This window comes from Silene latifolia, chromosome 3 (assembly GCF_048544455.1).
Source record: "Silene latifolia isolate original U9 population chromosome 3, ASM4854445v1, whole genome shotgun sequence".
In the NCBI taxonomy this organism is placed as follows: domain Eukaryota; kingdom Viridiplantae; phylum Streptophyta; class Magnoliopsida; order Caryophyllales; family Caryophyllaceae; genus Silene; species Silene latifolia.
Window position 1 is genome coordinate 122,148,440 of NC_133528.1, and position 16,365 is coordinate 122,164,804.

Below are 16,365 nucleotides of genomic sequence, written 5' to 3' on the forward strand. Positions count from 1 at the left end.
TTTGCATTTTTTGTCTTTACCGACCATAAATGAGTACGGCTATTAAAAAGCCCACGATTTTCGCGGGTCACAAAACTAGTTAGAGGTCTAAAAACTGTAATTCTATCAATCAATAAAATGAAATTAAACTAACACAAGTATTTGTTGGTTAAGAAAACCAATCATATTCCATAATCTTTAAGCCGATTAAAACAATAAATTATCAACGATTCCGTGGTTTTCACCGGATTCAAAACTAATTTTATGTTATATATTTAAAATTTAGGGATATTTTACGGTATACCCTTGAGTTTTTCGGTTTTTTACGTTGTACCCCTATATTTTTAAAATTCTATGGTGTACCCCTAAAAGCTATAAATTAGTCTATACCATGACCTTATTTATTATCTTTGCTAATTTGATTTTTTAACTGACCTATTAAATCGTTTATTTACCATTCCAATTCCTCGATAACTTACTCATTTACTTATTAGTTGGCCGCATTACCTATTAACCCACCAAATAGTTTAAGAATCTAACTAAAAGTTCATCAAATCCTCATTATCATGTCATGAATCATAACAAATGTTTTTAATAGTAGTTTGTGCTTATTAACAGTGATTCCTGATATTTCTCATATAGAATGAAGATACAACACTAATAAGTCATAATAAAAGTTAAAGTACGGTTGTTTGATAGTGATAAAGTTAATGGAGAGTTAAATTTGGTCATGATGGAGAAATAAGTAAGAAGTTTAGGGGTATAAGGTAAAATATAAAAAAATAAGGGGTACAACATAGAAAACCGAAAAACTTAAGGGTACACCGTAAAATATCCCTAAAATTTATATATTAGAGATTTTCTCCTTTCATAATAGTGTCAAAAAGTAAATTAGGATGATGGATTAGGATTTAGGAGTGGAGTAAGGAGTTAACAATGGCAGTTGGAAAGTTGGAGGCCTTTGAAAGCTGAAAACTTGAATGCTTAGTCGGTAATGCAGACAAAAATATGGAGATAGTAGTCAATTTCATAATCCAAATTCCAATATTTATATATAGCAAAGAATAAGCATATTTTGCCACTTGGGTATTGCTGGAGATGCCGACTTCTTCAATGGAGGTACTTTCTTAATTTTATATTAATGGTTACTTCCATTGTTAATACTTTAATATTTGTTGATTAGGGTTTAATCCCCTAATCCATTGAACTTAACACCATTCCATCTCTTTGTGTATTCTTTCATTATATTTTATTGTTAATCTTGCTTATTTGATTTCCAAATATGGGTTCACATTATAGTTTACGTGGGATAGAAAAATGTGATGCAAAAAGTTGATTTCTGGTTTTACATTTATCTGTGTGCATGTTAATTTATAGTTTGATTCTTTGGGAACTGTGGGTGTTATTATTATAGAAATGTATCTGGGTTGAGATTATTGGACTAGAGCTCAAATATGTCTGTAGAATCATGAATACTCTGTCCGTCCCAATCATTTATTTTAATCAAAGGTAAACAAATGAATTTGACGTGACGGAAGGAGTTCTTGTTTAATTCATATGATTTAGGATTGCATGTTGCAGTTCATACTAATACAGGCTGATTGCACTATGCAACAATATTTTGTGTTTGGTGGGGTGTTCGGATGTAAGCCGTCTTACTTTTGTGTTAGCAATACAAAGAGGCTGTTTCCGAATGACTCAATATGAAAATTGCGTTGAAAACCGCATCGAAATGTCGAATGACCTGTACTTCACTATAGAAAGAAGAACGACCACTTTAGTAAGCTATTTTGTGTAATTCCATCATAATCCATAGCCAAAGGGTATTGAGTCTTTGGGTCCATTAGAGATGAAAAAACTGGTTGAGCACACTATGCACTTTTAAAATTAAGGATTAAATTTTGATCCTTGCATGTTTTATACCCCATTTTCAAACTCATATCTTCCGTAATTTTCTTCTAAATTCTTACCTTTTTGAAACATTTCCTTCGGACATTGTCGAAAAGTCGGTTTGACAAAAAAAAACAAAGCGATTTTCTGGTGAATATCAATCACGAAAGATGTTAATTGTTACCATAAAATTGACTTTTGGTGGGAGGTAAAAACCATTCGCGACTGATAATTGCGAAACAAATTATGACTTAGCAAACCAGGCATTGAAGGCAATAACCTTTGAATTTCTTTTGTTGTTGCAGATGTTAAAACTGAACTTTCTTTTTAAAGGAACTGAGCTACAATCATTGTTTTCATGAGGCCATTAAAGTTGGTGATTTAACGGCCAGTATGAGAATTTTGTGTCCTACTTTTTCGAGGCGGGTTGATAGCCAATGGCTGTCCCTTTCCTCCCTCATTTGAAAGCATGAGATAAATTGGTCGTATTTTAGAGGATCACATGCTTTGCTAATCTTAAAAACAATGATTATATTCATCGAAATAGCTTTTCTCTTGGTAAAAATTATTCCCTCCATTTTTTTTGGATTGCCCCCATTTTTCAAAATATTGAACAAATGGGGCAATTCTAAAGAATCGGAGGGAGTAACTTCCGGCGAACCTTTTGAGTGAACTGTTCTGAAAATTGGGTGTGTTGAAAATTTGTTATGTATGGCAGGACCTTTAAAATTGAGGTATAGAAACGGAACGAGCCATGAATTTAATTAATTAATTGAGACTTGAATGTTTTCAGAAATAGCATTTTTTTTCCTGAAGATATTTTATTAAAAGAATTCTTGATTGATTTAATATATGTTTTTGGTGCGTATTTTTATGGGCAGGTGGGGTTTAAGGTGGCAGTTAAACAATGGTAGTCATATACTTGGGATATCTTCTTTATCCAAGACAACATTTTTAATTGCACTTTTGAAAATTTGCCTTTATATTTATGTATATGCATGGTGCTTACTTTTTCTTCACTCTAAAGGGTTTGAAGTTGAAAATATAAGGCTTTATGTGAAGAAGCATGGAAGGTGCTCCGTTGTGGATGTTGATATGCCCTTCTATGTTTCTGTAGTAAATACAATATCTTGCTTCCTTGTTGATGTACAGTCTAAGTCGGTTCATAATTGCACCAATTATTAGCTTCTTTTCGCTGCGATGCTGAAATTTAAATTCTTTGTTCTTAATCTGTGCTATAAGCATTTACATTACTCTCATTCAACTAGGAAAAGGTAAACAATGGCTTTAGTTCGAGGTTAATATAACTTGCACATTAGTTCATGATTGTTTGAGAATATGTGTGGATCACACCCTGAAGAAGACACCAACCAGCGAAGTGTTTTTTTGTTCTAGAGAAAGCAAGATAAAGTCCGCCTTGGCCTTATAACAACCATGTGAGTGTTACTTAGAAAATATGCATACATAAGTAACCATATGTGTTTATGGCTGTCATCACAAGTGAGTTTGGCTGCAAGCATTTAGTGTACCGGCTGTGAATATGGTGTGTCTTTTGTATAGAGGCGTCATGCTGTCAACTCCTTGGTGTCCTTATAATGAATAGTGTATCTTATAAAAAAAACTTTCGTCATCTACAGTGAGTTGTTAATCGAAAAGTTAAGCTGTGTTGTTTCATTAGACTGTGATTGAAACTTATGCTAGTTCAGATTGGGCTTTTGTTGACATCTAAATTTGCTATTATTGGTCAAAGTTTTGCTGTCCATTATATTAAGTTCCTATGATTGCCTCAACAAATTCTTTCTTCCCTATCTGGTTTTGATTTGTCTTTCTTAATTCCTGATTTATAATCTGCCTTGTTGGATTTTCTGCATGTTATTTAGATTGTTCCTTGTAGAAGTATTTCCTCATATTCTCCTTTTGTTATTGATGTTCTTTAAGGAAGAAACTTATTACATTGTTACACTAAACAAACGTTATATTCAGATTGAAATGCGGAGGCAAGGTAGAGTGCGTTGATTACAGCATTGCTAGGAGAATCAAAGCCTCGTGCATAACATTGTGCTTCTGGTATTTGTCTATTCCCTTTTTTATAAAGCTAATTACGTTACACATGAGAAGCTCTATTGTTTAAATAATATATAGGGAACTGAACAAGATATGGATATAAAAAATAATAGTTTAGTTTTTATTACTACCATAAATTAACTAATAATAATGACAATAGTAATAAATAATATATTATTCCATGATTTGAAAAATGTAGTTGTAGATATGTATTTCTTCGATAGGTCTAACTAATACTGTGTTCATGTGGTTAATTTTGCTTACTGCACATTTTTGTGGTGGATACTAGATAGCTTCGAGGAGATAAATAATTAATTTTACTGTTTGTTAAGCATCAAATGATTCTATGATTTGTAATCTTAGTGATTGTCTTTCTAAGTCATCTGTATTATGATTTGCAATCTGTAATGACCTTTTTTCCTAAATGTTCTCTATTATACCTTCTGTTGGACTCACAAATGAATCTTTCTTTCTAAACGGATATTTTAAGCCTTAAATCTGATCGATCTCTCAATTGGGATATCTTTGGTCTCGTTGGACGTATGTATTAAATGATAGGCTGTGTGACTAGTAAGGGTTTTGTCGGTACTATGGACTCAAATTTCTTAAACCATTTCATACAAAAACCATAGAAATATTAATGTGTTTGTACTTGTACCGTATATGCAACTAGTTGGCCTAATTTTTGTTATTATTGCCTATTCTAATATATTAAAGGAACAATGAACAAGACTTATTAAGCTCTTAGTGATTGTTTCTTAAAATATGCATGCTTATTACTCCTTACCATCCATTAGTATCATCTTAATTTGACTTTGGTGATCACCGAATGATTTTGACTGATATTTCAACCATTTACATGTTTTTAAAATGAAATATTTTTTTTTTTGTTAAATCAAACTTAACAAATTCTATGTGGTATTTCAATATATATCTGGAGAAACTAATGGTCAGGTTGACACCAGTTGACTACTGACTGGCAAAATTATATGGGGCCAATTAATTCTGGGTGGAGCCGGCGGTAGTGTATGTTTGTGGCAACTTGGCATAACGGCATTAGGTAGCTTTGTAAAAATGAAGTGAGAAGTAAATAGCTATGTTGGTTACTGGTGCTCCTTAGATTAGGGTTTTTGTGTATCTTCAGTCGTCCAGCTGATTGAGTAAGAGGCCGTTTGTCATTTCCCAAGTTTTACTGATCAATATTCAAGATTTTCTTGCCTGTTCTCTCTGTCTGTGTCTGATGCTAGTTGTGTTTAAACATATGCTTATTTGAGCTCGTAAGTACCTGTAATCTCCCTTTTCCATTAACAACCAGAACAAAATAGTTTTTCTTTCTGAAAGTTCTTTGAAAATTTGAATAGTTGAGGACAAATTCATTAAAAGGAGATGCTGGACTTAATAGTGGGCCTACATAAGCTGAACATGACGGGGGACAACTTTGTTCTTATAATGACTAATTAGCAAGTTGGCTTAGAATTACTAATTTCTTCACCAAGTGGGAGTGTAATTCATGATATGAATTGCAAGTTGAGGATGAAAGTTCTTTTAGGCCCATTTTTTATTAGTTTTGGATGTGTACTTGGCGAATAGCATAATTTGGTGGTGTCTTCTTGACGAGATGAACTTTAATTCAGTTTGAATAAGTGGTTTGAGACAATTATGTGAATACTATTTTCTTTTCTGTAGACCAATGTCACATTACAATTTTTTTGACAAAGTTCTCAAGTCTTTCTAAGTACAATTGATTGTATTTTTGGATGATTCAAATCTCATGAAAACTAGACTTTTATTATCGCTGTAAAAATGTCATAGGCTTGTTTGATGTCGTGGATATTTTTGGGTTTTGTAAAGTTATTTGGCAATACTATCTGAGCATATGGTGTCACAAAATCGAACCTTATACAAATCATAATAGAAAATTCTAACTATAAGTTAGCTGCCTTAGCTTGGTGTCTTCTACATAGCTCAAACTCTTCTTCAGAACTAGATGATTGTATTAGTGATATGCCTTTTTACACGGGCTTCATTGACTCGTGAGACTAAATCTGTAACTCCCACAGACTAAGAAATTCCTATAATTGTTGTGGACTGAATGAAGTGGTGATACCACTATGGGAATTCCCACTCTTTAATTCGTTCGTTCAGGTGTCTTTAAATACAATGCCAATGTTGCATGTGTAATACTCCCGTCGTAATGTCATGTACTTCCCATTGACTTATTGAGGTCAAAATTTGAGAACTTCAGCGGTAAATATGTTGAAAAACATGAAAAATTATGATATGATACCAAAGTATATTTTTGCTATGAATTTTTAGGGAAAATGCACATGGTATTCCTGACGTTTTACCATTTTTCATATGGCATCCAAATTAAGAAGTTTGTGCCCATGATATCCTTGTAGTTTATTTTTTGTCCACCGTGACCCAAATTGTAACACCCGTTAAACTTTAGTGTTCTATGATGATATGTCATTCGTAAATGATGAATTAATTTGGAAGGAAACTAGTTACAATTGTTTTTGAATAAATCACCATCTTTTTTGCGGTACCATTTTGAAAAACAGAAAGTTTCAAGGGTATCATGTGTACCCAACGAAAAACTTAAGCGGTACCATGTGAACAAAATTAGCAATGTTTTAATTTCAAATACCTAACTAATTTTCCCTAACTAGTAACTATTAATCAGATATTAATCTATGAGATGTCATTATGTCAGTAATGACCATAAACATAACAGATGTTATCATTTGGTTACAAATAATCAGGGGCGGATCCAAGATTTAATGTATGGGGTAGCAAAAAACAAATTACTCTATATATGCATGTAAAGGGATTCGAACCCGGGGAAATTGGTGGAAAATCAAAGCCTTTACCATTGAACCACAAGATGTTGGTTGTACATTTAATGGAATAATATCTACTTATCTACTATTCAGCAATAATTGGGGTAGCAAAAATCCGTCTTCCAAACCATTTTTTTTATGTTGGGGTAGCGGCCGCCACCCCTTGCTACTAGGTGGGTCCGTCCCTGGTTACAATGGGTATTAAAAACAAGCCTCAAAGGTACCACATGCACAAACTTAAAATTTTAAGTACCATGGGAAATGTCTTACCTCAGTGGCACCATGTGAATTTTCGGTAATTTTTTTCCCAGAAAATATGTTTCGACAAATATATGTGCCCAAGTCATGTTAGAAGAACATTTAATTATGGAGGGAGTAGGTGCTTATTTTAGGCTTGAGTTTGTGGATCAAATTTTACAAAATAACTTGAATGCAATATTTCTGAAGATCTCTTTGCTCATGAGACAAAGCATTCATGTTTATGGAAGAGTATTTGTTGTTCTTTTCTCAAAAGTTATTTTAGCTTCATGAATTTCGCTTACAGTGAATAGTGACGGATTTCTTTTTGCCCACTACACTTTAGCCTTAGCTCATAACAGAGGTTAGGAAGGCTCTTCACCTACATTAAACCGACACCACTCCTGTAGTCCTTAAGCTTAAGATAGTTAAAGTCTCTGTATGACGGTATTAGATAGTTCTGCAAGATTTAACTGATCACAGTAACTCATCACTCGGATATAAATTAACCAGCGCTTGGATTTGATAACTAAGGACATGGATTCCTGAAAGCAATCATATATGGTTCAGGAAATTCTCCTTTGATATCTGTCTTTGTTTAAAAATCTGGTTGAAGTTGGGAAAGTTTTAGAAATGGGAAATGTGATAATGAAGTGTAGTTGGTATGTCTGATAGCAAGAAGGATCATTGGATTGTTAATTACTACGTAGGTTTAGTGTGTTGTCTGAAATATGGAGGGGTGGATTTCTTGATTGGCACTTACAAATGTGGCTTTAGTGGTTGTGGCATCACCCTAAAGAGTCTACAATCTTGTGGAATCTGGCACACCAAATTCCCTGCAAGGTTCATGTTTTTTTTTTTGTTTGGTTATGACTCTTGGCAGAGCTAAAACTAATGATTTACTTCAGCAATGCATGCCTACAGGCTGCTCTTAGTCCAAATGTCTGACCTATGTGTTGGACATTCATTGTTCTGTTTCCTATGTGAAGGTTCATTCTCTTTGATTTGTATCTTCTTTCATAATGTTTTATGAGCATGACTTGTGCTATTACATTTTCTTTCGAGTATAGTATGATCAGTTTTACATTACTTATGTTTTTAGTACATACCATGTCATCAACGGTAGATTGGAAAAGATACATTCTATATTTGCCTAGATGGTTTAGTTAGGTGCTACATATTCGGGGAATCATCTTGTATTGGTCATTAGCAAGTGGGAAAACATTATTCTGTCTGTTGGGTGCCTGATTCTATGTGTATTTGTCGAAAGGTCTTAAACAGTTTACTTCACAAACAGTCACTTATGTTATTAGTAACTAGAACTTTAAACACAGTCGCTTTCCTGTTTACTGTGTTTCGGCGCCTGTTGCAGGGTTCAAGGTCACATTGGAAATTTATACTCGATATCAGATTGGCGACGTCAATGGAGATTTCAGATAAATGAATATTCAGAGAGCTGTATTTGAAGCCTGAAGAAATGTTTTTGAGTAAGATATGTCGACCCATTCATCTTTATTTTTCTGATTTTTTCATTGTCTGATGGTGCATGCATTGGATGAATGTTGACACTTTCTTTCAGACATGATTCTTTTGTATTAGGTTTGGGTTCTTGATTTTAGTGCAATGGAGCCGTGCTTTCTCAAAAACCAAAGGGGAAATATCGTCTATTGGTAAAATCTCACAAAGTTTGATGTTTGTTTATGTAATTGGGGAATATATTAGAGTAATAGAGTGGAGTTATCCTCTTTAAAAAAGCAATCGCTAATGTGTCTCAGGCCACCCAGGAATCTGTTCATAATAACATTCTTGCTCTATTTAATACTCAATTTTATTTGTCTGAGATCTGGTTGATTTAACAGTTGCTACTACAGTGTAACTGTAAGAGGCTAGTTAATCTGTAACAGGCTAGTTGTCTATTCTATTCAGAAATTGATTACCCGTGACTGACTTGACAAAAGTTTGTGGAGACTGTCTCAATGAAAAAAGTGGAAGTTTAACAAACTAGCCGTGATGCTACAGTCATCCAGGATGCCAGTCAAGTTTGTAGGATTTAGGGCCTAGCTGTGAAGTGTGAATACAACTGCATATATGAAACTTTTATCTAATATATATGTAATGCTATAGGCCCATTATATTTGGAATTGTTCCCTTCGCTTAATTTTGCGCTTAATAACCAACTTCCTACATCACATGAATTTTTGTTTGAGCGAGGTGAAGGAGTCAACAATTGGGATGATCTACTTAGAAGCTGATAGAAAGAAATATGATGGTGCCATCACTGGTAGGGTTTAGCGAGTTGATATTTTGGATGATAATTGATGTTAGTAACTCAGTATCATTTTAGAGTAAGGGATTAATTGCTCGAACAGAAGGGAGGAATTGAATGGATTTGAGGAAATATTGATATGATGATGTTGTTCTTCTTGAATCTAAAATTGATGAGATGAATTGATCTTAGTTTGTGTGGGAGGTCTTTTCCTTCTTTCAGTTTGCAAATCTGGAAAAGTGGTCACTTTTGGGATGCAGAATAATGTTTAAAGCTTCTGTTAATTGAGAAATACCATGGTTGATGGAGCAAGCTTTGCAATTCCTGCATCTGAGTCTTTGGACTTAGGATCCAGGTTACAGGTTGACTTAATTGGTCTTTTTCTATGATACTGGTGTGCTAATCACTTATTACACCCTTCAGAAGTCTAGTCCTCCTTTCCTTTATTTGCCTCTCTTTTGGACGCTACAAATCGGAGAGCTAGTGGCTTGGAATAATGGAATGGGAATGAGTGGCAGTGGGAGCGTCTCTTTCTTGTTTTATAGGGCAGATTCTGAGGAGGGTGTCCGAAAATTGAGAAGTGTCATAGAGGTACTAAGATGAACATTCCTAACCAAGTGGTATCACACCAAAAGCTTGCAGGTGAGTTTGACTATGGATACAGATTCTTCACCTAAACCGACGTGATGTCAAAGGTGTATTCATGGTATTAGATATTGCCAACTACACCACATCGTCAAGTTAATTAGACTCGTTAGATGTTGGACATTTAGGAAGAAAGGTTGTTCTTGTGGATTTTACTTTAAGAGTTCGGGCCAATTGTTGCAATTTTTACAATTAGGCTTGCACTTAACGAAGACATGGTATTATGTGTAAGTGTGAAGAGAGAGCTTCAGAATCATGTAATTCAAGATCCATGGTGACACATTCTTGGTCTTGTATGTGGCTTCTTTCATTTGAAAATCATGAAGGATAATTTTTCAATGCTTAATGCAATTAAACCATTATCAAAGTTGCTAAAAGGCATGGAGTTAGCTGGCTGGTTAGAAATTTAGAATTCTAAACTTCCTAACTAAGTGCAAACAAACTAAGATGATAATGGCAGAAATCATGATGCCATTATAGTTACTGAATTTGAACCTGAAGTGCTGTTTTCTTTTTATTGAGGAATCGAAGTCTTAAACCTCAGATACCCAAAACTTAGTCTAGCCCTAACTTTATATTTCACTTTCCTCTTAATATTTTATGTGTTTTCTGCTGTTTTTATAAGTTGTGACTTGTGAATTGTGACTCATCACTGTTATATGTTACATACTCATGAAAGGGTATAGTGGCATACACAATTCCGCATGTTGCCTTTTCATGCATTGAAGCATCTAGAGCTGTGAAAGATAGATGTTTAGTTGGAACTGTCTGCAATTTAAAGTTGGATAATTTGAAAACTTTTGACTGTAACCAACCTTTATTTGTTGCTAAGTATGCTAACTCATTTTTTTTTGTTAATTTATTTTAGGAAATCATGTATTTTTTCCAGTCAGGGAACTCAACAGTAACCTGACACCAAACTCTCCCATTTGATTTGTAGAACTCCTAACTCTTAGCCGATTATTTCATGTGCTTTCTTGACATGCTGGGTGCCTGGGTCTACTGAACTCCAAAATCATCTACTCATTGTATACACCTTTCCTTAGTGAAGGTCTTAACCACCTCTTAATAGACGGATGATCTTATTATTTATGTTTTTTTTTTTTTTTTTTGTAGAATTTTAGCAAAACCATTCACAATTTCTTAGGCATTGATTGTGTTGGTGCTTTGTATTCAGTATTGTGGACGTGGGAATATTGTCCAAGGTGGCTTGGCCAAATTTTCTGAGAGAAGTAGTGTTGCACAAGTTAGGAAGATTGATGGTTTGCAAAGTGATGTCATCAAGGGTAGAGGAAGAGCGAATAAGACTCGTATAAGGCCATAAGGGAAATAGTAGTGATATGTGCCTACTTGGAATTCAGAAGGTTATGGCTTTGGGTAGGGCTGAATAGAAGGTGAGAAGTTAGGCAGATGATGGTGTTTGATGTAACTATGTGCGTCCATTGATTTCTTTAACTCTTCGCTTTTTTTTTTTTTTTTTTTTTTTTGTATTTTTTTCACTCACACTTATTTTCCCTTTGATTCTACTTTTTTTTTGGTTTCTTTCTCGTTAAGCTCCTAAGTTTTTCGTTTTTATTCGTTTTTGTATCATTTCTTTCCTTTCCCTTTTTATAGGGTATCTGTTGTCTTACTTACCAATTTCCCATTCTCTTTGTCTCAGCTCTTCTTACATATACATATAATTCACAAGAAAATTATTTCTCTTGGCTCTAGTTCTCTTCTTTTCTATACATTATCACTATGCTACTTTATGACAATCCATGTTAGATTGTTAGCGGATCCCAAATCTTTTTCTTCCCATGTGCGACTAACATTGAAGATGTTCATACCTATACAAGAAAGCTGTATCTTAATTTAATGAAAGCTCCCTTTATTGGTGTAATTCAAGTCGGATGCCTAGTAAAGAAAGAGGGAATTCAAGAAAAGGAAGATCATGTAGGAATTTTCAAACTAGGAAAAATAGTTATTGTTGCCTGCCCTAAATTTCAGTGAAGGAATATGAAAACTAACTGCATCAAGTGAAATTATATTTTCCTTGTGGAGCGTTCGTGTGTCCGACATATATATTGATGTAATTATTTTTTATAGTTTCCGTGAGAAGTAGTCAGCTTGACCTTGTTTATGCTGATAATTTGGAGGGCATTTTGTAGATGAATATAAAATGCAAATGAAGATTAAAACCTAAACTAATACCAAAAGCTAACTCATCTGAGGGTTATATGGTTGTTAAGTAGTTATGCATTGACTTTCTTTTCTAAGTTTTGAGCAGACATTTAATGAATAGAACATTTTTCTTTCAAGAAAAATATAACGTTGTCTTGCACTCTTATAATAACGCGTCTTAAAATACCAACACAACTTCATAAATAAAACTATCAAGTACAATGGAAGAATTTCAACTTACAAGATATAAAAGCATTCCCACTACTAACTGAAAGCGCTGAAGAGTCAAATCTTTGTTGTTTCTGACCAAGCCTTAGGCACTTTTAATTGATCTGTATATTTCATGAGGCCGTCATCTCTGATAATTCTGAAAGTTTTTGAAGGTTTAATTTCACTACAGTATCAGCAAACATCTTTGTATCCTCTGCCGTGTTACCTTGTGGTATGTCGACGGTGTAAGATTCTAAAACAATAGTGTAGACCTTCCCCATCTGACTGATCTCATTTACCGATGTGACCGAGCAGTAGTTCTTCAGCCTGTGCTCACCTGCTAGTATCCTGAAGCTTATTACTCGTTTCTGATCATCGAGCATCTCTAGTCGTTCGGTACTTGTTTCTGCTGGCAGCCCGGAGATCACTGTAACATCTCTTACACTTCCTACCGCTAATTCACCTTTCATTGTGCAACTATTGATGAAATGCTTATAAGTTTGAGGGTTATCGAAAGCTCTTACGTACCGCCAAACAACGTTTGCCGGGGCGTTTATGCGCTGTATTATTAGGGATGAACATTTGTTCGAGGATGACTCCGCCGTGTGGCATGTGTTGATTACATTCTCCAGCTTAGCATACTCTTCTGATGTAAGACTCTGGGGCAACAATGGGTTCCGGTCCATAAATCAGAGGCGCTAATTTGCACTTATGTTAGATCTTGCTTAGAGAAGTAAGAAGAGAGAGAGAGAGAGAGAGAGATAGATGGAGGTAGGAATATTGATAATGGTGTAGAGAGAGAGGAGAAGTTGGACCATTTCATGTGACAATGGGCTTATTTATTGGCTTTTCTCAGGGAGTGCTGAGGGGAAAGGTTGAATGTTTGAATTATTTGTCTGAGTATTTGATTTATTTATGTGCTAAAAGAGATGCTATTTTGGTGTTATTGGACAGCTCATTGTTCTCTGGGAATTAATTAGATTAAAAGTTGATGCTTAACCATGGAGAGCTACTAGGCTTCTGTTGAGGGTTTACTGTTATATGTGCATGCAGTTTATCGGAATACATCATACCAACGGGCTACTTGAATTTACATCACCCCGATTTGCGATCATATATCATTCGCTGGTGAAAAATTTGACAAGACCAAGTGTGTCAAATGTTCTCGCCTATGATGAGGTATGTTGGTGGGTTATGCAACCTTATATTTGCGCTTAAAATAAACTAATAAATAAAAACCTTTTTTGTCTTCTGATTAACGCTTTCCATTCTCTGTATTTTAAATAATTTAGCTGGGTCAATGCTGTCATTTGTCTGCAGTTGACTACTAATCTGTTGTGTGTTTGTGGCCTTCTTTAGGTTCCTGGAGTAGAACCTGGCTTCGCTGAACACTTGTCTGTAATCCCTCCATCACTGTATATTGTCCCTGTTCGGCTTTGGTAGTCAAACAATGCTGACTTTAACCGATATTTTCTCACAAATGGTTAACAGGAAAAATAGCTGGTTTAATAATCAAACATGACAATTAGACATTGTAACTCTACATATATTTGGAGATTTAATTGTCGAAATCGACATCGGTTGACCACCTAAGTCAAATGGGGAAAATAAATTTATGATGGAGGTAGTGTTTTGCCACAAGTCTCATCCACAATCTTCTAGCCTTGATATTTCATCTTGTTGAGTTTTTCATTGTTCAGCGTCTATTTTAGTAAGTCATTTGCGTATTTGGTTGGTAATGACATATTTATATTTGGCTACAAAATGTGTAATTACCCCCTCCATTTCATTTTTCAGTGGACGCAGGTTCCTCTTTTCACATTTTTTATTCTAAGAAATTGAAAATTATTTTTTCCCTTAGTATTTCTTAATGCTCTTCAAGGGCATTATCTAATGGAGTGTAAATTTGATCTCCCTAGTGTCACATATCCACTCATTCTTTTGTGCAGAAGGGAAGTAGATACTAGATATATATTTAACTAGGCTAAATGATTATGTTTCTCTTCATTTCTTTTAACTTTAGTACAATTGACGATATTCGAGTTCTATTGCGCAAATAAATCTGAGTTCTTAATAAATTCTTTTTTGTGTGTGTGATCATTGTATAAAATACTCTTATCCTGGGATTCATCATTGTTGCCAATTTTGGTCATTGCGCTGTAATGTGGCCGATACCGCATAGAAATGTGGTCATGGTAACCGTTACAACCTTGTAAAACGATGCGGCGTCTGGGCTCATATTTCATACTATATAGTATGTACTTCCTCTGTCCCATTCCTTTGTTTACCTATTTTATTTTTTCTAAGGAGTATTTTAATCAAAGGTGAACAAATTATTAAAGTATGTTCTTATAACCGTACCTTTGTACATGTAGACAGTAGACACTTTATATTTCCTGTAAATGAGGATATAATTCAAAAATATCTCTGGTTCCCTCTGTGCCGCTGTTTTCCTTGTGCAGCCGGTTTCCTACTAATGTATTTCCTACTAACTACATTGTACATGTGCTATTGTGTAACATGGTTCATGGTCTTTCAAAATTCTCTTTTGATTTCTAGCTTATTAAAAAAAGTCCTAAGCCTATCATGTATGTCATTTTCTCCGGATAGTGTACGTCCGACACCATAAGGCTTGGATCATAGGAGGGTCGGTCGAGGGCTTACTCTCCATACATTTTTTGTTTCACATCGATTGTTTTATATGTAGACATGTTATATGTTCATGCCATGACCCCTAATTTTTTTTTGTCAAGATCTTCAGGCCCCTATTACATAGTCATAAGCGAGAGCCTTCGAGACTTAAGTAGTTATTGTTGTAATGTGAACTAGTATGATAATGACCAATACGAACAGCTCTTGCGTTACTCAAAGAGTTTGTGTGACATGTTCACTAATATTTAAGGATTAGTTAAATTGTCAGCTTGAATTAGCCGCAAGATTGTGCGTAGCATAATCCAACTTGAGGATTATACTAATATAAGACGGCTCCACTGTCATGCAAGTTGGTGTATAAAGAAACAAAGATTACCCAATTAAGAAAGTTCTTTACCTTGAAAGAGGTTGACTACCTCTATGCCACATAGATCTCATAAAAGGGTCCATGTCTTTCGGATTTAGTATGCCATGCTTTTGAGCACGATAGGGTTTTTGGAGGACAAATATTAGCAACTTGTTGATTTAAAACAACAAAAATTTACAATTTGTTGGATTTTATATATGCTGATATTTTTCTTGTAAAATACTAGTATTAATTAGACTGGACTTTGTTAAGATTGAGCTGGTTTGACCAATGTGGTCCTACTTTTTGGTTTGTAGTTTCTATTTTCTATTGCCCCATTTGTATCATTCATCGTGTTATCGCCTTAATTTTTAAGTGGTTTTTGTAAATTCAAAATGGTTTTTTTTCTACTCTTGCTATTTTCTATTGGAGGAAATCAACATTTTTCAATGTGGATTCTCTTTTTATTTCTGGTTTTTTGTCTCTTTATGGTGCACTTCTTAAAACTCTAGAAATTAACCTCAAAGATGACCTTTTTTGGTAAACGGAACCGCAAGGGTTGTTTTGATGCTAATAGCTATGAAACCTAGGTCATGATAACCACACTATCACATCTCAATGATTTTTTCAACTAGCTTAGTTGACATCGGCCAGTTTGGAGGACTATGTGAATATCAATGCTTAAATGTTTTCAGAAGTTTGAGTTTGAATATAGAAAGACTTCTATAGATAATTTATTGGCCAGTTTTTCTTGGTTTTGTTATGGTCATTCAACTCTCTGCCTGTTCGTTATATTATCCATTGAATGGCTTAATTTTTGTAAATGGTGTATTATATTTTACACTTACCGTACAACGTAATTCTATACTAATTACATCTTTCCTTATCTGTTCAATCACATCTAGGTCAATTAGTGACTATTTTAACTTATACAATTGTTCCGACCTCCTATAAATTGGTGCAATATATATATTTTAAAATAAGCTTATGAAAACATATATGATAAAGTTGTGTTACTGTGATATACTCGACAATTCTCAAATTTAACGTGTGCAGATGTCACTTCTGCA

General features: G+C 34.5%; 1 protein-coding gene and 1 long non-coding RNA gene across 4 annotated transcripts in view; one reads left to right on the forward strand and one right to left on the reverse strand.

Moving 5' to 3' along the window:
• The first annotated feature begins 848 nt into the window (after positions 1-848).
• LOC141647946 (uncharacterized) overlaps positions 849-16,365 on the forward strand; it is a 41,405-nt gene continuing 25,888 nt past the window's right edge. For all 3 annotated transcript variants that reach the window (XR_012545893.1, XR_012545891.1, XR_012545892.1), the window contains exons 1-4: positions 849-1,098; positions 3,853-3,936; positions 8,386-8,500; positions 13,351-13,476. This is a non-coding gene — a long non-coding RNA (uncharacterized LOC141647946). The remainder of the gene's footprint in view (positions 1,099-3,852; positions 3,937-8,385; positions 8,501-13,350; positions 13,477-16,365) is intronic.
• On the reverse strand, positions 10,853-13,334 carry LOC141647943 (abscisic acid receptor PYL2-like). The gene has a single exon (XM_074456324.1). It carries the CDS (start codon positions 12,981-12,983, stop codon positions 12,429-12,431), a length of 555 nt encoding a protein of 184 aa, XP_074312425.1. The 5' UTR covers positions 12,984-13,334; the 3' UTR covers positions 10,853-12,428.